At 44.6% G+C, this 25,849-nt stretch overlaps 2 protein-coding genes across 4 annotated transcripts; both read left to right on the forward strand.

The window, feature by feature from the left end:
* Window positions 1–679: 679 nt before the first annotated feature.
* YJU2B (YJU2 splicing factor homolog B) lies at window positions 680–17,895 on the forward strand. Of its 3 annotated transcripts, none has more exons than XM_044443777.1 (10): window positions 680–855; window positions 2,385–2,465; window positions 3,881–3,934; window positions 5,994–6,076; window positions 6,350–6,405; window positions 7,497–7,557; window positions 8,802–8,944; window positions 9,029–9,201; window positions 15,567–15,705; window positions 17,229–17,895. In XM_044443777.1, exons 2-10 carry the CDS (start codon window positions 2,463–2,465, stop codon window positions 17,636–17,638), a joined length of 1,122 nt encoding a protein of 373 aa, XP_044299712.1. In that variant the 5' UTR covers window positions 680–855; window positions 2,385–2,462; the 3' UTR covers window positions 17,639–17,895. The 3 variants fall into 3 exon arrangements, with proteins under 3 accessions (XP_044299712.1, XP_044299713.1, XP_044299714.1); XM_044443778.1 differs by lacking the exon at window positions 680–855 and adding an exon at window positions 894–1,224; XM_044443779.1 differs by lacking the exons at window positions 680–855; window positions 2,385–2,465 and adding an exon at window positions 5,582–5,746 and having other exon boundaries at window positions 3,887–3,934.
* Window positions 17,896–22,298: 4,403 nt separating this feature from the next.
* CUNH19orf53 (chromosome unknown C19orf53 homolog) lies at window positions 22,299–25,589 on the forward strand. The gene is made up of 3 exons (XM_044443792.1): window positions 22,299–22,599; window positions 22,802–22,857; window positions 24,204–25,589. The coding sequence occupies exons 1-3, from the start codon at window positions 22,509–22,511 to the stop codon at window positions 24,342–24,344; spliced, it is 288 nt and encodes a 95-aa protein (XP_044299727.1). The 5' UTR covers window positions 22,299–22,508; the 3' UTR covers window positions 24,345–25,589.
* Window positions 25,590–25,849: the final 260 nt, after the last annotated feature.

The raw sequence follows: 25,849 nt of genomic DNA on the forward strand, positions 1-25,849 counted from the left end.
GTGCTAGGTAGAGAAAAAAGACTCAAATCTGCAGGGGAACTCCCCAAATTTGCATAGGTTTACATATGTGTGCGTGTGTTCGAAATACCCCATCTCCTAAAGACACCCTATTTGTTTAAAAAAGGGGGGGAATATATGGACAGGGAGAGCGTTTAAGGAAAAAGCCTCAGGCAGAGACACTCAAGAAGCGGCAGCGGGAAGTGAAGCACATTTGGGCAAAAAGCCACCTTATCCAGGTGGATCAAACGCAACAGAAATCCCAAGGGCCACTGCACCTGATTTCAGCAAGAGCTCAGAGGCAGCGGGCTCCCCAGCGATTCGGGACTCCAGACCTCGCGGGCTGCCTCCTGACACCGCCTCCGCAGTAAACGCTACCTCGGGGCGGCTGCGTGTGAGAAATGAAGTACCCGGGCGAATCAACGGACTTCGCTCCGAATTGCGCTCCGGTTTCTCTTCGGTAAAAAGAGGCCGCTCGGCGCTCTGGAAGAGGCTCGAGCAGGGCAAAGAAAAGCCTCCCTTCCCCTGGACAGGGTGCCCTCAATCCCCGGTGGCAACAGGCCACGGCCTGCCTATAAGAGCCGGGCACGGAGGCGACAGGCAGACGCGACAGCTCTTCTGGCGCGGCCTGATGATGCAAGCCGGAGGAGGCGGGGCGCAGAAGAGCCGAGAGAAGCGAAGCTCCGCTGAGGTTAGCGGGCTTCGCCTCCTATCCGGCTACCCTGTTTCTTGTGGACTTGACTCCCTGCGTCCTTTCTCGGTCGCCACAGGAGTCGCTTATCACCCCCGTCCCCCAGGGCGTCAGGGCGCGTGGGGGAAAGCGCCTCCTCCGGTGGCCCCGTTGCTGCTGCCGCGCAGGTACTGTGGGGGTGTTGAGGAATGGGGGACTCCGCGTGAGCCCCCTTCGTGCGGAGTGTCTGTGAATTTATGCGCCTCGTGTCTGCATATACGCCGTGGCGATGCTGTTGATGGTAGCAATAATAACAGCACACGGTTTTATCTGGCACTTCGGTGCGTTCAGACCTTAGCAACAGAATCGCAGTCTTCCCCATCTCAAAACAGCTGGCTCGGAACACGTAAAACGAAAACAATCAGTGTAAGGCGCTGTGCTCGAGGGCCTCCAAATCTGCCACTCACCGGGTCAACCAGAAACTTTAAGAAGTTGGGACATTTTTCATTCCAACCAGAAAGGGCAAGAGCATTTGGGAAACACTGAGTAACACTGAGGTAAAACTGGTGATGGTAGTGGGGGACCCTTTTCCCAATTCATAATCTGAATTTTGACCAAGGAGACAGGGGGAATAGGAACGCCCTTGATCAATTCCAGTCAGAGATAGCGTTGTTGCAGTTATTTACAATCTGGTAAACTTCCAGTTGGATTTGCTGCATAACCTACATGGGGCTGTCTTTGAAAATGGTCTCAAAACTTTACTTGGTCAAAAATAAAGAAGAAAAATAAAGAAGCAAATATGTTTTGATTACATTATACCAATGCTATGTCATCTGCACCAGCTTCCAGGGCTCAATGCAAGGTGCTAAATGGCTTGGATCCAGATTTTCTGAAAGATTATCTCCTCCCATATATACCTACCTGATCCCTGTGGTCATCTTTTGAGACTCTTCTTTGGCTGCCCATAGAGTGAGGTGTGATGAGTGGCTAAACCGGAGAGGTCATTTTAAATGATGATTCCCCAGTTCCGGAATTCCCCCCCCCCGCCCCCCAGGTTTGTCTGATGATCACTTTACACTTTTTTCCAGTGTCAGGTGCAAACTTTTTAAATTTTTCCACAGGGTTTAATATCCTTCAGAGATTTTAGATTTCTGAATATTCAGAGATGATTGTATTCTGACAGTGCTTTGAGTTTTGTTTTCTATTGAAGTATGTATGCTGCTTTTGATTTTTTTGGCTTTATATCTAATCTCACTTTTACATTGTTTTTAGAACATAAACTGCCCCAAAATAGTATAACTCTTAGGACTAAGTGCTAAACAACAGAGAGACTTCTCTCAGCCTTCATAGCCTGTTGATGAACTTTTTGCAGGCATCTTATAAACTGCTGCTGGGAAAAAAAACTGTTGAATTAGCCTAACCTTTCAGTCAGATCCTGCATGAGCCCTTATTTGACACTACTGCAAAATGCCCTAGAAGGTTTGCTTTGCAGTCATTTATCTGGACCAGTAGTTGGCTTCATAAAAAAGAGGGGCTCAGATTGGATTAGATATATGTAGACTGTGGTTAAGCGGTGCTTTGAGAAATGTACTTCACACATGCTCAGATGTACACTTTGTTAGTGTTCCAAACATTAGAAGCAGGTTGTAGGCTACCTTTGCTTGGTTGCTGGTTTGGGAGTGCTGAAGGGTGAAGCAGTTTGTTCTTTCCTCTCCAGGAAAATCCTAGAAATAACTTCCTCCCACCATTCCAGCGGTTCAGGCAATTCCAGCTGTTCTGCTAGACCTGTGTCACCATGGTAAGTATATGGGATGGTTTGTAACCACAGAGATGGGAGTGGGGTGCTTTATTCCACATGATGCTTGAAACTCAACAAGGTAAAGCACAGCTCCATAAACTGCTGTGATGTGTGCTTCTCAGCAGTCTGCATCTAGCTTCTTGTGGAGGCATATTGGTTCATAAAAGCATCGCCTATCAACAGCCTCTAGTCGTGATGGCTGTTACTGCTTCCAGTGTTGGAGGCTGTATTCCTGGGTATACCAGTTGCTGGACAATTTGAGTAAGAGAGTGTTTCTCTTGTACTCATGTTCTGCTTGTGGGATCCTGTAGGCTGTGGTTGGCCACGATGTGAACAGAGTGCTAGACTAGATGGATCATGGCCTGATTCAGCACAGTTTTTCTTATGTTCTTAAAGAAGCACCTCTCCTGGAGTGTCAGGCTGACTACAAACGCAGCAGTAGGCATGTGTGCTCCTTAGCATGGGGTGGTGAGGGGCTGCTGTCAGATGTAAACTTGTTGATATAACCTTCAGTCTTCCCTGTAAACTTGTGGGAACTTCTGCATAAAAGCCTTTTTGTCAGCTGAACCAACAATTCAGGGCCATGGTTGCCACTGAGGAGCTGTTCCGTGTTTGCTGGCAAGCCTGGCACTGCTCAGGACTGTGCTGCTTCTGCGGATGCACCATTTGTATGAACCATGGTTCCAAATCATGTCTAAGTATGTGGCCATGATGATGCCCAGAACTGCAAATAATAGTGTGTGAACAGAATGCTGGGCTAAATAGGCCTTTGGTCAGATTTGGAATGGTTTTTCTTCTGTTCTTCACCCTTTGTGCAAATTACAGCAGCCACATTCCATTGAAGTGATGACTTAGTTACAAACACACACACACAGCTTGACTTGGCCTGATTCCTGAATTCCCAAAGTGCTGCCAGCAAGTGAGAACTGGCACAAATCAGCAACCGTTGTTGGAGTAATGTACCTGTAGGATAAAGTCACAGAGACACAGTTGTTGGAACTGTGGCTTAGCCACAATAGTTAATGGGGACCTGCATGCTCATAACCCATACAACTGTGAATCCCTGACATGGAGGGAACACTGGAAGCCTTCAGGATCTGGCTGGGCTTTCTGGACTTTCTGGAGAAAGATGTTGACTAGATAAACCTGAGGTCTAATCAAGGCAGGGCTCTTCTCATCTTCTTATGCAGTGGAGGAAAAATATGACAATTATTTTGCTCTTTGGAAATTTGGCTGGTCCTCATTTTGCACTCTGTTCTGGGGTAATACAGGGTAACATGAAAACTGGGATCTGGCTTCTGCTTCAGAACATCTGAACTCAACAAGAACAAAACCAGTTGCGTTTGCAAAGTGCTCTGTTGCTTTAAAATGTTATCAAACGAAAACAACTCTAATACTGCCATTGTATCTTACAGGGAGAAAGAAAAGGCGTCAATAAGTACTACCCACCAGATTTTGATCCAGCCAAGGTAAGAGAGCAATCAGGATTTTAAGAGCAGTTCGGGACTTCTAGTTGTAAACTGATTGCATGCACTTTCCTCATCTTTGCATTGCAAGGAAACTATTGATGTAGAGCTTGCATGTGGCAAATTTCTAGTGCCAGGTGGGCAACTTTGGGAGAGCTGAGGGGCAGTTTTGCTCCCCAGACCTACCTTTTAAACTTCCCTCCATGGATAACAATACATAGTTAAAACTAAAATAAAATGACATCTGTAGCTGCTATCGAGTGCCAAAAGGGTCAACATTAGCTCTTAATGAAAGCCATTTTGCCTGGATTTTTCAAATTACGATTATTTTGGGGTCTCCTAAATTTTGGAAAGAGGCAGAGGCTTCACTGAGTGGCAGGAACTGCATAGCGATATCAAGCAACATGTTGTCTATCCCTGTTCCAGTGGCTACAGCATGGTAGGGACAGAACTTGAATTGTCTGGGCTGGTGTTAACAGGATGATATGGGTAGGTCCATGAGCAAGGCTTTTTGGATGGTGCCTCTATTTCTAGATTTGTATTTGGCCCAGATGCAGGAGTAAGTTCAGATAACGAACTCCAGCCACCCAGTGGGAAAGAAATTCCAGGGTATTTCAGCTATATCCTCTAGTTAGGTTATTCATCGGCCACTTGGTTTCTCTTTGGAACTGTTAACACTATCAGTTTCTGGAAATAATAGCTCAGTTAGAGCATGCACAAAGTGGTTTGTTGAATCCAGTCTAGTATTCATCTTCATGAATTCTCCTTATGAGCATTCCTGGGCCCCATCCCTTTGGGAGGGGCTTTCTGAAAGTGAGCATGCTTCCTCTCAAGTGCACTGATCCTCTAATTGGGCCACCCTCCTCTGCTGACACTGCACCCAAAGCAGCCATCTTTCTCACTCCCAACACAGAGCAAATTGTGAGGATGTGCAGTGGACTATAAGAGGAAGCGGAAACACCCCCTCCTAATTCCACTGGTGGAGAAATTTAATTGGATTTCATCCTTGGTTATTCACAGAAAGATATACCTCAAAAACTAGCTATGTGATTGTATAGGATTTATGCCAGACTTCTATAACTGTTTCTTTTATCTTGCTTTGTATATTAGCAAATGAAAAAGGGATTGAAAGATCAAGCTAAAATGAAACTTAGTAAAATAGTAAAATATATGATAAAATATTTTTTAAAATCCTAGTACAGGAAATTAGCTTGATCATCAGTCACTTGTATCTCTGTGAATTCCTTCCAAGCCTGAACAGTGAATCTGGCCAGTCAGAATGTAGTAAATGCATAACAGTTGGAAAGGAAGAGCTTAAATCCTATCAGTCTCTTCTATCACCCAACCTAATTTGAAAATTTCTTCCTTGGCAAATTGTAAACAAGACAACATAGCACATACTGAGATGTTTATCACTTCCATCTGCATGTTACAGTAACTTACCACATTTGTGTAGAAATTGAGTGGGCATGCTTGAAAGCCATGATGTTGTAAATTCCCTACAGAAAAAAAAGAAAATTTTCAACTTCAGATTTGTCTAAACCTCTAGCAGGAGTAGAGAAAGATGTTTTGTATCTGCTTGGACAAGAGAGTTTAAGTTTGGCCTGAAAGTCTGATTTGACTGTTTTGATCTGGTCTTTCCCTGACAAGGACAAATGGAAAGTGCTTGCACTGAAGAGCCTAGACCTCCTGAAATTATCCCAGATTCTCATGCTGAGATAGAAATAGTAGCATTATGTTTCCAGATGCCTTCCTGGGGTGAGCGATAAACCTGGAAACCAAGCTGGTTGATTGGTGTCCTAATAGGATTATCAGGTACATCTAGATTTTCCTGCTAATATAGCTTAGCACAAGCTCAAATCATTGTGTCAAGCTGATAGAAAACTTTTTGGGAGCCAGGAGGAGTCAGCTCTTATTCTGGGCATATGCTTAGCTTCCTGCTGGGTGTCTCTCTACTTTCTAGTGGCATGGCCACATCATCATAATTGTGGGCTGATAGAAGCATGAGTGTGATGGAGCTGTTGCAAGATGTTAAGTGTCCATCTTCTCTTCTCTCTCACAGCATGGCTCTCTTAATAAGTACCGCAACAGCCATCCACTGCGGGAAAGAGCCCGTAAACTCTCCCAAGGTATCCTCATCATCAGGTAAGGACATCAAGATGCAGCCCTTGCTTGCTTGATATTTGGAATGTCTTGGGCTCCTTCATGATTAGATCAAGGGAGTCTTGTCTATATTGTGCTCTCAGCAAGATGGCACTGGAAATGGTCCCCCTTGTTCTTTGCCAGGCTTGTGTATCAGGGAGGATTTGCTTTGTGTTGGCTGGCTTAAATGGAGCAAATCCATCACACTGGACTTGCTCTCAAGCTAAGCTGAATAGCTTGGCTGCAATAACCCCTCTCCCTGCTGCTCTTTCCTAGGTTTGAGATGCCCTATAACATCTGGTGTGATGGCTGCCAGAACCATATTGGCATGGGTAAGTGTGGACTGCACCCTCCAAGCAGACACCTTAAAGAACATATGCCATGCTGGATCATACCAAAGGTCCACCTAGTCCAGCATTCCAGACACACAGTGGCAAATCACAGGATCGCTCAAGCAGGATGGGTGCATGACCTCTGCCTGCCCAAGCTCTTCAGCAGCTGGTATATGCAGACATGCCACCTCTTGTGAAGGAGCTAGCACATAGCCAACAAGGCTAGTAGCTACGGATAGCCTCCTCCTCCATGGATCTGTCCAATCTCCTTTTAAGGCCATCCAAATTGATGGCAATCACCATTTCCTGTGGCAGCAAATTCCACAGTTCTACCATAGGTTGTGTAAAGATGCATTTCCTTTTATCTGTCTTAAACCTACCACCTTGCAAAGCAGGCCATGATGGGGTCTTAAACTAAGTCTAACGTTAGAAAAGGAGATGTGAGAGAAGGCGCAAGATAGCAACAGCTACATGCAGGGAACATTTAAACTCTCTTGAGTGCCTTTTCTTGGTTGAAGTCCTAGTCAAATATATGCATATGCAGATAAATACTGCCTGTTTCACTTCCATCCAATAATTTACATGTCTCAGTCATCTGCTTTTCTGTTCTTGGATGGAATAAGGTACTGCTTATATCCCTGGCATTTCAAAATGGGTCAAGAAAAAATTGGGAAAGGGAGGATTGGGGTGCAAGAGAAAGTAAGAGGAATGACATCAAATGTCGCTCATTGGAACAAGAGAAAGGAATTCCAGTCCGCTAAGTTAGATTCTCAGTTTGGGAAAGGTGGAGTGGAACCTTCCTCACACCTTGGTTGATTGGGATGGGAGTTGTAGTCCAATACCTCTGGAGAGCACTGCATTGGAGTAGGTTACAGGTCCTTGAAGCCAGAATATCTGGGGATCTTTGTCTTTCCCTTCTGTGTGCCCTTGTGCCATTTTGACAATTATGGTATTTTTTTCTTTTTTTGAGGCATGGGGTATGAATGTTTAAAATAAACAAAATGCTAATTATTGATAGGGTATGCTATCAGGGAATCCATTGTAGGAGTATCCAAATACTAGATGCCTATCCTTCTCTTTGTTTGTTGAAGGTGTTCGTTACAATGCAGAGAAGAAGAAAGTTGGCAATTACTACACAACCCCTATCTTCAGGTGAGTGCTCTGAAGGCAGAGGGGTCTTTCTGTCTGTACTCCCTGGAGTTATTGGTAGGGATTGATTGGGCAGTCAGGGCATCAAAATAAGGTCAAATTTGACGAAGGAGGAAATTGCTGGGAAGGCCACATGTAGTCCACTTACACTTCCAGTGCTAGGCAGAAAACCAAATCTTGTGTCCTGGCTGATCTGTACCGCATGAGATAAGGCGCACTGAGGTCACAACCTTTAGTCCAGGGGTGAGGAAACTCTGGCAGCCTGAGAGCTGAATTCTCTCAGGGGTCACATTCCAATGGTGGGTGGAAGCAGAGGAGGTGGAGTTAAAGCTAAGATGGGTAGGGCCAGAATAATCACCCTTTCATGTGGTAGCATAAAGGTGCAATCCTGTGCATGTTTAGAATGAAAAAAGTCCAACAGCTCAGCATGCCTGGCTGGGGATTGTTGGGAACCGTAGGACTTTTTTCTTTCTAAACATGCATAGGATTATGCCCTAAAGTTCTTACTGTCAGTAAGAGAGGTATGAGAGGTATGACAGTTTTTCAGAAGGGGGGAAAACACAACATCAGTGCCAAGACATCAGCAAGAGCTCAGTGGTGTGGGTAAAGGGATAGGGCCAAAGGAAGAGGTGTCACCATTTGGAGAATCCAGTGGGGCCAGATTTGGATTTTAAAACACATTACTGCATTCTAATAAATGTAATGCTGGAAGCCTGCAGTAGCATATTCAGTCACTAGGTGGCAGACCTCTAGCAAGCTCATAGCTTTGCATTGGATGTGGTTTGAAGCTGAGGGTGGGGGACTGACCTGAGGAACAGGACTATATCACGGTCCCCTCCCTGCTGCATGGAGCTGCTTTCTCCTTAGGGGAATAGAGTGGGCTGGCCTTTCCTTTCAGGGTGCACTGTGGCATGGGCTGTGCTGGGGGGCCAGCAGCCTTGGCCTTGCTCAGACAGGGCAAGCAGAGTTGCTTGAGGACTTTATTTTATTGAGCCTAGGGCCATACACACCTATGTAAAGCTAAGCCAGTTCACTAGTGGTGTCATCACCACCACCACCATAAATCTCAACTTTTTGTATTTATGTTCTGTTAATAAAAAAGGGAAAAATCATCATCATCATCTTTCATTTCTCTACTGCTACATAGCCCAAGCTCTCTAAGATACAGTAGTGGGTGTTTCTCCATCCTTGTTCCGTTCTTGGTGGCAACAGCTAGTATCTCCCCGCAATACCTCTTTGCCTTCCAGATTCCGAATGAAATGTCACCTTTGCCCCAACCACATTGAGATGCAGACGGACCCTGCCAGCTGTGACTATGTCATTGTCAGCGGTGCTCGGCGCAAGGAAGAACGCTGGGATGTGGAAGCCAATGAGCAGGTAGTAGCCACAGGTGAGCCTCGGGAGCAGGGTGTCTCCCGCTGTTGAGGCCTTGAGGCTCCTTTGTCCCCATCTCATGTGTGTGCCTGCTTTGCAGCCCATGAGGAAAAGCAGAAGCTGGAGACAGATGCCATGTACCGGCTTGAGCATGGCTCCAAGGATCAGAGCAAGCTTCAGCGAGCCCTTCCCACCCTGCAGAACATCCAGGAGGCCCAGAGTGCCTGGAAGGATGACTTTGCGCTCAACAGCCTCCTTCGCCAAAAATTCAGGGTAAGTAGGCAGGAAGGCAAGGAGGAAGATTTCGTTTCACAGCACTGGAATCCACTTGTCCATGACCCTGGGCAAATGAGGACAGAATAGATTTTTAAGTCAATTCCTAATAAGTTAAATTTTAAAAATATTGGTTTGTTAACCACTTAAATAGTGAATTAGCCACCTGCTTTTGAACCAAACCACTGATTATATTCAAATTAGATAAAAGTACATGAGGTTAACCCTCCACTTTTTGAGAGGTTTAATAATAAAAAGTTACCAGTGCTTGGTAATACTTTTATCTTCTTTTTCTGTTATGGCTACATACCAGAACCAGAAAGAACTATAATACATGAATGTGTGCAAGCCTGCCAATTAAAGCTTCCCAATCAATTAATTGAATAAAGTGGAATTATCCAGTAATCCTCAACTCTTCCAGATTGCAAAACCCAGCTTTTATGGTTTTATTCTGTATTTGGGTATTACTTGGATTTTTTTTCTGTAACTCTCATCTTTTTCATTCTCTCCCTTCCCCCCCCCTTCATATTGTCCTATTCCAATGCATTTCCTCTGGTTTCCTTTTGAAATCCCAAAAAACAAAATGTGGGTTATGCTGTTGGATACAATACACCTTCAGCTGAAGCATGGATGAATGAAGAACCATAGAATTATAGAATACTAGAGTTGGAAGGGGCCAAGAAGGTCACTGGGTCCAACCCCCTCTGTTGCAGGATGTCAGTTTATGCCATCCTACTCAGCTGACTGTCCAGTTTCACCTTGACTGTCTCTAGTGTGGGAGAGCCCACAACCTCTCTAGGCAGCTGGTTTCACTGTCGTATTGCTCTGACAGTTAGGAAACTTTTCACCTGAGTCTGGTTTGTCACAGCTTGAGGTGATTATTTCATGTCCTACACTCTGGTATGCGTGAAAAGAGATCTTGATCTTCCTCTTTGTGACAGCCTTTCAAGTACTTACAGAGGGATATCACATCCCCCTTCAGTCTTCTCTTTTTAAGGCTGAATATGCCCAGTTCTCTCAATCTCTCCTCATAGGGCAGTACTTCCAAACCCTGGATCAATTTTGTTTCCTTCCTCTGGACCCTCCAGTTTTTCTTCATCTTTCTTAAATCTTGGTGCCCAGAACTGGACACAGTATTCTAGATGAGGACGGACTAGTGAAGAGAATAGGGAAACTATTACTTCTCATGATTTAGAAGAAACACTTTCAGTAACACATCCCAAAATAGCATTTCCCTCTTTGCAGCTGCATCACATTGTTGGCTCATATTTAGCCTGTTGACCACAATAACTCCAAAGTCTTTTTCTGTTCTGTTGAGCTATGTATTCTTTTATCAATGCATTTGGTTTCTCTTTCCTAGGTGAAGGACTTGGCATTTGTCCCTATTTAAGCTCATTCTGTTCCTTTCAGCCCAGTGTTCAAGCTTATCTAGATCACCCTGGATCTTCATTCTGTCTTCTGGGGTCTTGACTATTCCATCCAGCTTTGTATCAACTGCAAATTTGATTATCATTCCCTGCCCTTCCTCCAATTAAATACATTGAAGAGCACTGTGCCTAGGACTGAACCCTATGGCACCCCACTAGTTACCTTCCTCCAGTTTGAGAGGGTGCTGTTGATGAGCTAAATTTGGGTCCAATTTAACAACCAGTTTTGGATCCACCTAATAGTTTTTCTATCAAGTCCACTTTTTGGTAGTTTCCTTATCAGGATGTCATGAGGCTGTATATTGAAAGCTTTGCTAAAATCAAGGCAGTTTATGTCCACACTGTTTCAGCTGTCCATCTGGGAGGCTACCCAGTCAAAACAATAGTATAGATTAGTCTGACAGGATTTCTTCTTGATAAATTTATGTTGGCTTTTACTAATTACTGCATTTTCTTCAAGGTGCTTGCAGACAGTTTTTTTAAATCATAGAATAGTAGAGTTGGAAAGGGCTGTGAAGACAATAGGTCCAACCCTCTGATGTTGCAGGACACCAAGTGACACCATCCCACTCAGATGGCTGTCCAGTTTCTTTTTGAATGTCTCTAGTGTGGGAGAGCCCACCACCTCTCTAGGCAGCTGGTTCCACAACCTAACAACTTCCTGTACATGCACTTTTTTTCTTTCAGGCTGTCACTTAACTTTTTGTGGAGCCATGTGGGCTTCCTCTGCTGTCTTCTATACTTTTTTTTTGATGGAGTTGTTTGTAGTTGTGCTTGGAGAATCTTTTTTTTCAAGATTCCCACCCCCTTGGATGCCTTTCCCCTTAAGGGTGTGTTGCCATGGCACTTTGCTTATCATTTTTCTGAGTTCATTAAAGTTGGCTTTCTTGAAGTCCAGGATGCTTCTCTGGCTCCAGTTACACTTTGTCTCCTTTATAATTGAGAATTCAAGTATTGCATGGTCCCTTTCCCCCAGAGTTCCCATGGTTGTTGTTTTGTTCACCAGGCCATACCTGTTAGTATTAAATCGAGGATAGCTGATCTTCTCATACCTTCCTCTCCTTTCTGCTGGAGAAAGTTGTTGGCAACACATGCCAGGAATCTCTTGGAGGGGCCATGCTTAGCAGAACTTGTCTCCCAGCATATATCAGGGAAATTGAAGTCCTCCATGATGACTACATCATTCGTGGAAATGCTGGCAAGTTGCTTTTTGAATGTTGCATCCTTGTCCTCTTTTTGACTAGGTGGATGGTAATATGTGCCAATAACTATGTATTTCTTATTTTTTGCTTCCTTTAAATTTAGCCAGATGCTTTCAATGGGGCTACTAAGTTCCCTTTCTTGTATTTCTGTGCAGATATGTCTCTTTCATGTAGTGCAGCTCCACCTCCCTTTTTGTCCTTTCTATTTTAACTTGAACAGGTTGTATCCATCAATTGTAGAGTTCCAGTCATATGTGTGATCCCATCAAGTTTCAGTTATTCCTATAAGATCTTAATTGCCTTCATGTAACATGAGCTCAAGTTCATGTTGCTTGTTTCCCATACTCTGGGCATTGGTGTAGAGACATCCAAGTTCATTCTCCCTGTGTCCTGGTTTTCTTCCTATGTTTTTTGGGAGACTGGTGTTGGGCCTTGCTTAAGGTTCTTCTCTGTTGAAATACATACGTCTTTGCCAGGTGATGGTATGCCTTGCTGCACATCTCCCTCTCCTATAGGTTTTAGTTTAAAGCTCTCCTGATGAAGTTTTTCATGTAGTGGCCCAACATCTGCTTCCCATTCTGTGTGAGGTGCAACCCATCATTCGCCAATAGTCCATCTTCCAGGAAGCTTAGCTTCTGGTCCCAGAGTCCAAATCTCTCTTTACAGCACCACGGTTGTAGCAAGTCATTCAACTGAAGGATTTTTCTTTCCTTAACAGTCTCCTAATCCTACCAGTACTTGGAAGAGGGACTATCTGGGCCCCAGTTTTTTTTATTTTCCTCCCTAGAACTTCAAAAATAATTTACTCCAGAATTTTTCCAGGGATTGATGTCAGACTAACTGGCCTAGAGTTCCAAGGTTCATCCTTTTTTCCCCTTTTCTGAAGATGGGTACAAAGTTAGCCCTTCTCTAGTCATCTGGTACTTCTCCTGTTTTTCATGATGTATTAAGGAATAGTTCAAGAGTAATGCAGTTGTGTTGATATAGACTAAGATTGATACCCATTTATCTGCGAATAGGTCCTATTGAACTTAATAGGTCTTATTTCTGAGGAGGTATCCACATTATATATACAGTAGAGGTGACAAATAGATTTAAGGAATTAGATCTGATAGACAGAGTGCCTGAAGAACTATGGATAGAAGTTCACAACATTGTACAAGAGGTAGCTCCTAAAACCATCCCAAAGAAAAAGAAATGCAAGAAAGCAAAATGGCTGTCTGAGGAAGCTTTACAAATAGCTGAGGAAGGAAGGGAAGTGAAAGGCAAGGGAGAAAGGGAAATATCACCCAATTGAATGTAGAATTCCAGAGAATAGCTAGAAGAGATAAGAATGCCTTCTTCAATGAACAGTGCAAAGAAATAGAGGGAAACAATAGAATGGAAAACACTAGAGATCTCTTCAAAAAATTGGAGATATCAAGGGAATGTTTCATACAAAGATGGACATGATAAAGGACTGAAATGACAGGGACATTAACAGAGGCAGAAGAGATTAAGAAGAGGTGGCAAGATTACACAGAGGAACTATACAAGGAAGAGCTTAACGTCCCTGATAACCACGATGGGGTGGTCACTGACCTTGAGCCAGACATCCTGGAATGTGAAGTCAAATGGGCCTTAGGAAGTCTGAGCAACAACAAAGCTAATGGAGGTGACAGTATTCCAGCTGAGCTATTCAAAATCTTAAAAGACGATGCAGTAAAAGTGCTACACTCAATATGCCAGCAAACTTGGAAAACTCCACAGTGGCCACAGGATTGGAAAAGGTCAGTTTACATTCCGATCCCAAAGAAGGGCAATGCCAAAGAATGTTTGAACTACCGCACCATTGCACTCAATTCACATGCTAGCAAAGTTATGCTCAAAATCCTACAAGCCAGGCTCCAGCAGTATGTGGACCGAGAACTACCAGAAGTACAGGCAGGGTTTTGAAGAGGGAGAGGAACTAGAGATCAAATTGCCAACATACGCCGGATCATGGCGAAAGCTAGGGAGTTCCAGAAAAACATCTGCTTCATTGACTATGCTAAAGCCTTTGATTGTGTGGATCACAATAAATTGTGGCAAGTTCTTAAAGAGATGGGAGTACCAGACCATCTTATTTGTCTCATGAGAAACCTATATGCAGGTCAAGAAACAACAGTGAGAACTGGACACAGAACCACTGATTGGTTCAAAATTGAGAAAAGAGTTCAGCAAAGCTGTATACTGTCGCCCTGCCTATTTAACTAATATGCAGAGCACATCATGCAAAAGGCGGGGCTAGATGAATCACCAGCTGGAATTAAGATTGCTGGGAGAAATATCAACAACCTCAGATATGCAGATGACACCACTCTAATGGCAGAAAGTGAAGAGGAACTAAAGAGTCTCTTGATGCGGGTGAAGGAGGAGAGCGCAAAAGTTGGCTTGAAACTCAACATTAAGAAAACTAAGATCATGGCATCCGGTCCTCTCACTTCCTGGCAAATAGATGGGGAAGAAATGGAGGTAGTGACAGATTTTATCTTCCTGGGCTCGAAGATCATTGCAGACAGGGACTGCAGCCAAGAAATTAAAAGATGCTTGCTCCTGGGGAGGAAAGTTATGGCAAATCTAGACAGCATACTAAAAAGCAGAGACATCACCCTGCCAACAAAAGTGCGTATAGTCAAGGCTATGGATTTCCCAGTTGCAATGTATGGCTGTGAAAGCTGGACCATAAGGAAGGCTGAGTGCAGAAGAATTGAGGCCTTTGAATTGTGGTGCTGGAGAAAACTCCTGCGAGTCCCTTGGACTGCAAGATCAAACAGTCAGTCCTAGAGGAGAACAACCCTGACTGCTCTTTAGAAGGCCAGATAGTGAAGATGAAACTCAAATACTTTGGCCACCTAATGAGAAGGAAGGACTCCTTGGAGAAGAGCCTAATGCTGGGAACAACTGATGGGAAAAGAAGAAGGGGACGGCAGAGAATGGGGTGGCTTGATGGAGTCACTGAAGCAGTCGGCGTGAGCTTAAGTGGACTCCGGGGGATGGTGGAGGACAGAAAGGCCTGGAGGAATGTTGTCCATGGGGTCGCAATGCGTCTGACACAATTTCGCGACTAACAACAACAATCCACTGTATTTCAGTAAAACTCAGTTTTGCAGCTAGATCCATTTAAATTGAATGTTAGCCCTTGAATGTTTTTACTAGTCTACATTCTACAGATTTATCTTAGTTTTTTGTAAGTATTATGCAATCTTTGATCTTTGGTGGGTTTCTTTTTCCTATGCTTCTCAATGAAAGCAACTTCAAGTCCAACAGGAGTAGGCATAATAAGAATTATTCAATAAATAAATATAATGGGTGGTCTAGAGAGAACCAACTTTTATACAGCCTCCCTGCTAGGTGTCCTGGAAGTGACATTTTATTAACTATAGGCAACCAGGCAAAGGCAAGAAACTACTGTTAAACTACTTGGATTAAGAGCTGCTGTATCATTTTTCTTATTTTTTAATTATTGTATTTATTATTATGTAAAGAACTCAAGGCAACTTCCATAGACCTCTTTTCCATGTTATCCGTACAATAACCCTGTGAGGTAGATTAAGTTTCCACAGGACAAGTGGACACTGCACAGGTGCTCAAAAGAAATGTGATGCTTCCTGCTGACTTGTATTCTTGGCCTGCTTGTTTTGTTCCTGCTCATTCTCCTCTGGCTCAGGCAGTACCCATTTGGACTGTGTTTTTTGTCTCCTTTCCCATCCCATAGGAAGAGAAGAAAATTCTGCAAGAGGAAGAGGAGAAGGATCTCGCCTTGCAGACAAAAGCAAACCTAAGCATCCCACTTGTGCGAGAGTCTGATGAGGACCGACACCTGGCTGCACTTCTGAAGTATCAGACCCTTGGCTGTATGTGCAGGTTTCACTTGCACATTTTGGAGGGGATTTTGGAGGGGTGGGGTGGAGGCAAGAGCTTTTCCAGATGGTGCTATGATGTATGTAAAGATCCAGCAATTAAGTTGGCAGCACAAATAGAGGTGCCCTCCTGTCCAAGTCAGCATTCAAAGGGAAGCAGGGATACCTGTTTTTTTATTTTATTTATTTTATTAAAACATTTTTATGCCGCCCCATTATGCCGAAGCCTCCCCCTTGTGTCTCTACTAGGCATGCATTGTTAAAGTTATATATTTGATAATGAGCATCCCTCCCCTACCAGTAACCTCATGCAAATGACCCCATAGAGCTCCAGGTGCTGCTGGGAAAAGGGCCGTATGCACTTTTTTTCTGACACTTTGCTGATGGATCCCTTTGGTCTCTTTTGAAAACCAATAGCTGAAGGCACCCACAGAATGCAAGGATATGCTATTCATTTTAAGGAAGTATATACTAATGCAGAGTGTTTTGTTTCCAAGCAGTGATACCATGCATGTACAGTGGTACCTTGGCTTATGAACTTAATCCATTCCACAACTCTGGTCGTGACCCAAGTCAAATTTCCCCATAAGGTTCAATGTAAATAAGTTTAATCTGTTCTGTAACCATTTTTTAAATCACAAAAATTTGAAACAAAGTGATAGAGAACAACAAAGTAACAGAACAACAAAGATCATGCCCATGATCCCTGCTCGAGCGCGACTGCGGCCATCTCCCCCGGCAAGCACAACCGTGATCGCACCCATCTTCCCTGCACGAGCGTGACATCCCCACCCCGCCAAGTACAACCGTGATCATACCCGTGCAGGCAAGATGAGCACGATTGCAATCATCACCTGATACAGAGTTCATGACCTGAGGCAAAATGTTTCTGAAATTTCTGTTCCCGACCCGATTTGGTTGTGAGCTGAAGCGTTTCCGAGCCGAGGTACCACTGTACTCCTTTGAATTGACATATTTTACATACCCAGAGCTTGTCTTGTCTCCATTTCCACTGTACTCCAAATCAGTCGGAGAATCTCTGGGCTGTAAGCCTCAGTGCATAATACTGTTCACATAGAGAAGATTCTGACCTTGTTCTCCAGACCTACTTTAAGGTGCTGTTATTGCACCAAATTATCTATGCCCAAAGATTCCTTATAGTGTTGTAGAGGATACTGGGGTGCAAGTATTCTCAGCTTAGAGCTTTAGATACAGAACATCCCTGGATCAATGTTCTCCTGGCATTTCCAATTAAAAGGGTTTAGATAGAAAGTGATGTGAAAGGACCCTGCCAGGGAGCCTGGAGCACCTTTGTTTGTCAGAGAAGACTGGGCTGGGCAACTTAATGGCCCTCCGTGATTTCTCAACGGTGACACTGCTGCCTGCCATTGGAGTAGGCAATAATTGGGCTTGATGGACTGATAAAGGCAGCTGTATATGTTCTGTTTGCATTCTTTGTTCCTGTTGTACACAGTCTCTTTCTCAGTCACCACAACCCACCCCCTCTTTCCCTCCAGCCTATGAAGACAAACAGAAGCAAAAGCGCAGTGAGATTGTTGAGCGCCCGTGGTTCTCATCTGCTCCAGTCTTAAGCACCAAAGCCAATGACACTCTGAAAAAGATGGGTTTTGTTGGAAGATGTCCAGCGGGCAAGTCACCTGTAGCTATGGACAACCTAGGGGTTGTGCGCCGGAAATTCAAGGATAAGGAGCAAGCCTCCACTGAGGAGGAGCCTAGTTTGCTGGGTCCCACAGCACAAGTGAAGATTCAGGAGCAGGACAGGGTGGCAAGTGCAGTGACCACTGACTCTCCCACAGGGCCTGCTACAGGCTCACAAGAAGCCCAAAGAAGCCACCCATCCAGTGTTGCTACTTCTCTGGTTGCAGATTATTCAGATTCTGCATCTGATCCTGAAGCTGAACTATGAACAGAGCTTTGTGGCTCCAAAGGGAAAAAGAACGAAAAGAAAAAGAGCAGAGCTGGTGTCCTGATTGCAGTACTTTTCAACCAAGCAGTTGCTACACCAGCCAGTTGGATGTCTGAACATGAGGATGAGTTTATCCTCTTGGAAGTTACGTTTTGCTGCCATTTCTTGGTTTGCGTGCACCTCTGCAACTAGTTATTTAAGCAAGATCCTTTCCTTGTTTTGTCCAAAAGAATATAAAATAAACACAGCTGTCCCTATGTGGCGTGGTTTGTTCTGCCAAGAATATGGCAGTGGCACATGTCCTAATGCTAGCAAGCCTGGGCTTATGGGGAAAAGAAAAAAGTAGAAATCAGCAACAGACAACCTAGACAATCTCGAGCCTTCAGTCAGTAAACCCACATTTTGAAACAAGAGGAAACATTCTTTCATTGATTTGTATTTCACCTTTCTACCAAAAGCTGGCACTTAAGGAAGAACTGATTGAAGGAACAGTGTATGTTTAGCCCAAGAAGGCTAAGCTGGAGTAGTTTTCAGGGATTAAAAGGCTGTCATACAGGAGTGAACTGCAGCCCATTCTCTGTTGTTCAAGACCGTAGGATGCAAAATAAAGGGTTAAAGTTACAGGAAGGCAGATTTTGGTTAGGAAAAACTTCTTCATGGTCAGATCAGTAGACAATGAAACTAATTTCCTGGGATAGTAGTAGGCTCTCTGTCATTCAAGTTATTCAACTGCTAGCCTAAATGGCCCTTTCTGGCTTTACCATTCTAATTTGCTGTTTGTTAAGGATAGGTTTCCACTGCATTTTCAGGAATGGGGAATTGGTCAAACATAACCTGGCCATAACATTATGGGATGTGCTCGCATTTTTTTTTATTTGAATATGGCATTTCATTTTATTTCTATTCCGCCATACAACCAAAGCTCCAATGCATACATTGGAAAGGGAGCAGCATCCTGACTTTGCCACAAAATTAATTTTTATTCCGAAGTCTAATCTTAGACTTGTAGCTTTAATTCCAAAGTCTAGTGGACCAGAAACATGTCCCTTGGTTTTGCTTGAAATGTGAAAGCTAGTGTTGAACTGGGGACCTGGGAGATCCAGCTTCTAGTCTCCACTCCACCGTGAAGCTCATTGGTTGACTTTGGGCCAGTCATGGGCTCTCAAACTAACCCACCTGACGGGGTGGTGGTTGTGAGGATAAATGGAGCAATGGCCACCTTGTATTTTCCACAAGTGGCAAAAAGATGGGATATAAATGCAATGTGGTGATGGTGGTAAGGCCATTCTTCATAGTGCATAAGATGACCACAGCCATGTGGATTCCAAATACATTATTTGCTCTGCCTCTCATATCATAATGCTGTGAACAGATATGAAATCCATAGACATGGGGCTGTGTTCCATAAAATCAACAATTTGGTTCTTATTAGTCCAAACTGAGGCTAGGGCAAAAGCACACTGAATTTATTGTTACTGAACCTGATCACTGAACGTGCCGAGACTGGTTTTGTTTAATTCCGTCCTACCCTATCCTGAAGTCACAACAGATTAAAAGAGCAAATGATTTTATTACAGCTAGCATAATTCAGATTAACACAAAAACAATGCAACACACATACATGCACACACCTCTCTCTTGTGATTTAATCTGAGTCTATTCTCCAAAGTTTGTTCATAGAAGCATAAAATAGTAGAGTTGGAAGGGGCCAGAATGCCATCGGGTCAAATCCTCTGCTTAGAGCAGGACTCCAGGGTAAATCATCCCCCTCAGATGGCTGACCAGTTGCATCTTGAATGCCTCTAGTGTGGGAGAGCCCACAACCTCCCTAAGTCATTAGTTCCATTGTCATAGTGCTCATACTGCTTTAAATTATTTCTGATATCTTGCCAGAATCTGGCTTCCTGTAACTTAAGCCCATTATCCATATCCTGCACTGTGAGATGATCAAGATCCTGTTCTCTGTCTTGGACAGCCTTTCAAATACTTGTAGAGTGCTATCATATCTCTGCTCAGTTTTTTCTTCTCAAGGCTAAACATACTCAGTTCTTTCCATCTCTCCTCATAGGGTTTTGTTTCTGATCCCTCGACCATCCTTGCTGCCCTCCTCTGAACCCTTTCCAGCTTCTCTGCATCTTTTTAAAATGGTGATACCAAAACTGGATACAGTACTCCAGGTGAAGCCTAAGTGGAGAGGAACTGAGTAGAGAGGAACCAGTAGTTCACGTTTTGCATTAATGCAGTCCAAAATAGCCCTTGTCCTTTCTGTAGCAACATCACACTGTTGGCTCATATTCAGCCTGTGATCTACCACAATGCCAAGATCCTCCTTGCTTGCAGTATTACTGAGCCAAGTTTCCTCCATCTTGTAATTATGCATTAGGTATCTTTCCTAGATATAGAACTTGGCATTTTTTCCTACTGGATTTTAGAATATAAGAAAAGCCGTGCTACCTCAAACCAAGATCCATCTAGTCCAGCATTCTGTTCACAGAGTGGTCAACTAGCCTCCCAGAGGATCCCATGTGCAGGTTGCGAGTGCAACAGCACCCTCCTGCCTACATTTTCCAACAACTGGTAAAGAGGAGCATAGAGCCATCAGGCCATGAGATCCCCTGTCCACCACCACACAAAGAAGGAGTGGTACCAGCTTTTTTAAAGGGGACTGTGATTGGACCATTAAAAGAAACATCTTGGACCCAGAGGTTGTGCATAATTATCGACTGGTTGCAAGGTGTTAGAGTGGATGTGGCTGAGCAGCTCCAGGTGCTTCTGGACAAAATAGATTATCTAGATCCATTTCAATCCAGTTTCAGGCCTCGCCCGGGAAGAGAAACTGTCTTGATCACCCTGTGGAATGACCTTTGTCAGAAGAAGAGGTGGGGGAGTGCAACCCTGTTGGTTCTCCTGGACCTCTCAGCAGCTTTCAATACCATTGACCAGGTATCCTTCTGGATAGGCTGGAGGGGTTGGGAGTTGGAGGCACTGCTCTGTGGTGGTTCTGCTCCTACCTGAATGGCCAATTCCAGGTGGTGGTGCTAGGGGATTATGGCTCTGCACCATGGAGACCCGCGGGGCTGTATTTTATCACCCATGCTCTTTAACAATTACATGAAACCACTGGGACAGGTCATCTGAACTGTCACCAACACTCAGCTGTGCACCTCTTTTTCATCAGATCCAGGTGAGGCAGTGACTCTTCTGACTGCCTGGGCCTAGTAATGGACTGGATGAGAGCCAATAACCTGCAACTCAATCCAGACAAGATGGAGGGACTGTTGGTAAGTGGTTCATCTGTTCATTTGGGAAACATTTAATCTGCCCTGAACAGGGTTCCACTTCCACTAAAGGATGTGGTTCATAGGTTGGAGGTGCTTCTAGATGCTAAAGGGTCACTGGAGTCTCAGGTGGGCTTGGTGACTAGGAGCACCTTCTATCAGCTCAGGCTGATTTACCAACTGCAAGCCCATCAGGACAGGCAGAGCCTGGCAACAGTGACCTCTTGTTTGGACTATTGTAACATGATCTACATGAAAATGGTCCAGAGACTTCACCTTGCTCAAAATAGAGCAGCAAGGCTGCTAATGGGGACTGGCTGACATGAACATATCACACCAGTCCTCTATCAATTACACTGGTTACCAAGTAAAGTCTGGGCCTGATTCAAAGTGCTAACATGGACATGTTTTGGGGCCAGGCTATTTGAAGGAACACCTCGCCTCCATTCTTATGTGCCTACCTGAACCCTAAGAGCATCAGTGGAGGACCTTTTCAGAATGCTCCCTCCAAAGGAAGCAAGGAAGGTGGCTACTAGGGAAAGGGCCTTCTCGGTTATAGCACCCTATTTGTGGGATCAGCTCCCCAAAGAGGTGTGCCTGTTGTCCACTCTCTGTTTCTTCTGGTGCCAGTGAAAACCTTTTTATCTACCCAATATTTGAACAGATATATTTTTATCTTTATTTTTACCATATTTTACTGTACCTCTGAGTGAAATTCAGTTGTGATGGAGGGATTATTGTACTATTGCCTTACCCTATCATGGTATTTATTAATTGTATTGCTATGCTCTTATTGTGTGTGTTTGATATTATATTTTCAATTTTGTAAACTGCCCAGGAAGTCTTTGAGCTGATGGGTGGCAAAGAAATATAATAAATGTTTTTGCCTTAATGTGCATGACTTCACACTTGCTTACAATGAACTTCGATGCTTTTTCCCAGTTCAGACTGATCCTTTTGGAACTCTTCACAATCCTTTTTGTTTTAACCACCGTAAAGAGTTTGGCGTCAACACCAAACCTGGCCACTTCACTGCTTACTCTTAATATCCAGATCATTTATGAATCGATTGAAAAACATTCATCCTGTGGGACCCCACTGATTCCCATTCTCTGCTTTCTATTCTTTAACCATAAGAGGGCCGCCCCTCTTATTCCGTGACGGCTAACTTTGATCAGGAGTTTTTGGCGGAAGACCTTGTCAAAGTAACGTCTACTGGAACATCCCTGCCCAGATGTTGACTGACACTCTCAAAAAGACTCCCGCCCTTCCTTATCCCCACCCCCAGCCTCGCAGCACTGCCTTTGCCCTCCCTGCCCCGTCCCAAAGGAGCCCGCTGTCTCTCAGAGCGTGCGCTCGCTCGGCTCCTGCTTGCCGCGTAGGATTTGCCGCCGCCGCCGCCGCCCACCCCAGCACCGCCTCTCGCAGTTCCGGTGGCGGCCCTTGTTTGTGCCGCAGGCTTCGGAGAGCAACGCGCTCGCTCTGCGCTTGGCGCCTGCTCGCAGCTTGTGGCGGAGTGCGCCCGCGTGCCGGACGGCCGAGGACCGGCAGGCAGACAGACAGACTGACAGACAGACACACGAGGCGGCTCGATGGCCCAAGGGAAGCGGAAGTTCCAGGCGCGCAAGCCGGCCGCCTCCGCGGGCAAGAAAACGGCGGGCGCCCGGGGGCCGCGTAAGGGAGGTACGGCGCGGAAAGGGTGCGGGGCTGATTCGCAACGAAAAGATAGCCGCGCGCCTTTCCTCCAGTTCTGAGGGGAGAGGATTCTGTGCGTGCTTGGAGCTCTGCTGCTTGCTCATGTGGCCGATCTCGTTTCTGCATTGGAAATTTGGTCACATGGGAACCAAAAGGAATTTATCTGCTGTGTGTTGGTTTCCTCCTGCAGGACGCATCATTGCTCCCAAGAAGGCGCGTGTGATCCATCAGCAGAAACTGAAGAAAGTAAGCTGTTTTCTCGTCCACCATGGCAAATACTTTCAGGAGCAACTCCAAAGCCCTACTTTTTACCTTAGCTGAAGCCAGGCATAAGTGCCTTTAGTGGTGCAGCGTGCATTTTAACAGCTGAACCTCGCAAACCCCCTGTGGCTTCCCTTGGGCAGGGATAGTCTGGCCAGTTTTCCATGCCTTGTTAACCTCTGTTGAAATACTTTTGCACATGAGGCAGCTCTTGAAAACTGATCAAAAACTATACCTAGTACACAGTTGGGCTGTGAGGATTGTAACTGCCACAGTGTATTGTGAAGGTATCTTGCCAATATTGAAAGTACTTCACTGGCTGGCAGATTGGAACAGAGTGAGTAGCAGGCTAAAGCTGAGAGCTCCCAGTTACCATTGAAGGAACAGGCAAGAAGCACATATGCCTGGCCTCAGTAGCCGTCTTGCCATGGGAATCCTGTGAGGTCCCCTGTGGTTGACATTTTTCTTTCCCTTCTTTATAAAACCATTTCATAATCAGGGGAAGAGTAAGTACTTTACATAGCACATGCTTAAACTATGGAATTCTTTACCACAAGATGTAGAGATACCCTCCAATCCGGATGCCTTTAAAGGGAGTCTGGACAAATTCATAAAGAAGAATGCTTTTGAGGACTGCCAGTCCTGACTGTGCAACCTCCAGTATCAGAGGCAGTATCCTATGTGTAGCAGTGACTGAAGGGAGGGGTGCTGTGGCAATCTTATCCTGTGTCTGGTTTCCCATGGGCAGCAGTTAGCTACAGGGTGGACTGGATTACACCCCTAGTTTGATCTAGTGTGCCTCCTCATACTGATAGAAGGATTAGAGTGAAGGAAGAGTCGTGTGCAGTCCTGGTGTTTCAAGATCACCAGCAGCAGAAAAATGGCAATCTTGAAGGGGGCCACTGTAGTGGCGGGAGAGGTTTGAGGTTCCTTATCCAGCAGTCCCATCTTGGTTGGGAAGGAGGAGAAAGCTCCCCTTCCCCGCCCACTGAGATAGAGTGTGTGTGTGTGTGTGCGCGCGCGCGCATGCACACATGTATACACATGTGTATACAGCCCCCTAATCACCACTACATGTGGCCCTCACAGCACAAAAGGTTAACTGTTCCTGTTCTAACCAGATAAAATTATTATTGTTATACTGTTCCACGACTTCAGTAAGGGACAGTTTTAAAAAGTTATAAATAGAGAAATAAATAAAATTCTAAATCCACCCTACCCTCCTGCATGCAAGTTGCACTAGTACACTTGATAACTGGAATATTTCAGGTACATACCTTTTGGATTATCATCTTGTGATTCATAAACTCAGATGTGTTCTGTTTCCACAGAACCTGGAGGTCACCATCCGTAAGAAGATTGAGCACGAGGTGGTGATGAAGGCCAGTGCTAAGCTACCCAAGAAGCTGAGTGTGCTGAAGGCCCCAAAAGCAGAAGCCTCAAAAGAGCCCAACCATTCCAGCAAGTCTTAGTTATGACTTTGGATGTAGGCTTTCTGGAAACCTTATCCATCACACTCATTTTGTCAGGGTTGGATGGGCCTGTAGATTGCTAAAGGTGGTATTTCAATTGGGGAAGAATAAGAGTTTTCTTTCAAACAAGAACCCATGTTCTGTGTCTGGTACTTTTTCCCCAGGTTAGGAGAGGGGCTTTAGTTTTTATCTCTACCTTATGTGTTACTTAGGGAAGGCTGAATAGTTTTCCTGCCTTATATATGGATTTGTCCTAGCATTAATGACTTCAGTGGCAGTCACTCTCTTAGGAACCTTAAGTTGGACTGGACAGAGTCTGCAGCAGCTATTGGCATAGTTGCCTTCATTAACCTGGTTCTGCGGAAGCACCAGATTAACAGAATCAGACTAGAGTTCAAAATCTCATGGAGTAGGGGATCTGGGCATAATGCATACATGTACAAACATCATGTCCCTACGCCTGATCTTTGCATGCTGGACTTCATGTACGCATAAGGGCCTATGAACAACCCACTTTGGCCTTTCTATGGAATCTGATAAATCTGCAGGTTGGGCCCTGGATGTATGGATGATTTTAGGCAAACATGGAACCCAGCATGTGTACATCAGATAGGTGTCAAAAGGCTAGCATGATCCCAATCCACCGCTTATATATGAAGGCCTTGTAAAGACTTGACCCGACCTGGCCATCACCTGCGGTGTAGAGATGGCAGCCCAGGCCATTAAATCAGGAAACCAGCCTGATTTAATCACATGCATGTTTGTGAATTCTCTAGAGCAAAGGATCCTGTTGCTACTCTCCAGTTATATGGAGAGTGTTGGTTTGCTTGGAGTCCTGCACTGAGCGGGATGTTGGACCCAATGGCCCTCTGGCCCCTTCTAACTCTGCTACTTCTCATCAGTATAAAGGGCTGGCAACAACTTAGCACCTGGTATAATATGCCTGTTATAAATCCTCAAAAACAAGATTCATTCATTACCATTGGATCCCAGAAAGTCTGGTGGCTTGCTCATGAAATTGGTTAAACTTTCCATACATTTTATCCTACAGCAAGGTATCCTGTGGAATAACCTCTGACTGAGGAATATATTCAGAACATCAATATCAAAATACCTGTTTTTAAATTAAGTTGTTCTTATAACCACTGTAAATGGTTTTGTTTTTTTTTTTTTGTTAAAAAGTGTCCTTATGCTGCTTTTAATAGATTTATTACCTATAAATAAATTCTTAACTTGTTAAATGTTTGGGGGGTTTCTAGGAGTTACAGTGATTATGCAACTTTACTGCATGTTTGAACAAATGAAAGAGGGGCTTGGAAATGCCCTAGAGTGATAGTCAGAACCCTGCTTGTGGCTCCCAGGGGTATTTGGTTGGCCATCCTGGGAAACAAGTTTCTGGGCTAGATAGGCCTTCAGTCTGATCCATCATGGGTCTGCTTATATTTTAAGGATGCAGTTTTAAGCATATTTAGAGAGCAAAATGTCCTACAACTCCCAGCATTCCA

This window comes from Varanus komodoensis, unplaced genomic scaffold (genome assembly GCF_004798865.1).
Source record: "Varanus komodoensis strain SLA01 unplaced genomic scaffold, ASM479886v1 scaffold42, whole genome shotgun sequence".
Classification (NCBI taxonomy): Eukaryota; Metazoa; Chordata; class Lepidosauria; order Squamata; family Varanidae; genus Varanus; species Varanus komodoensis.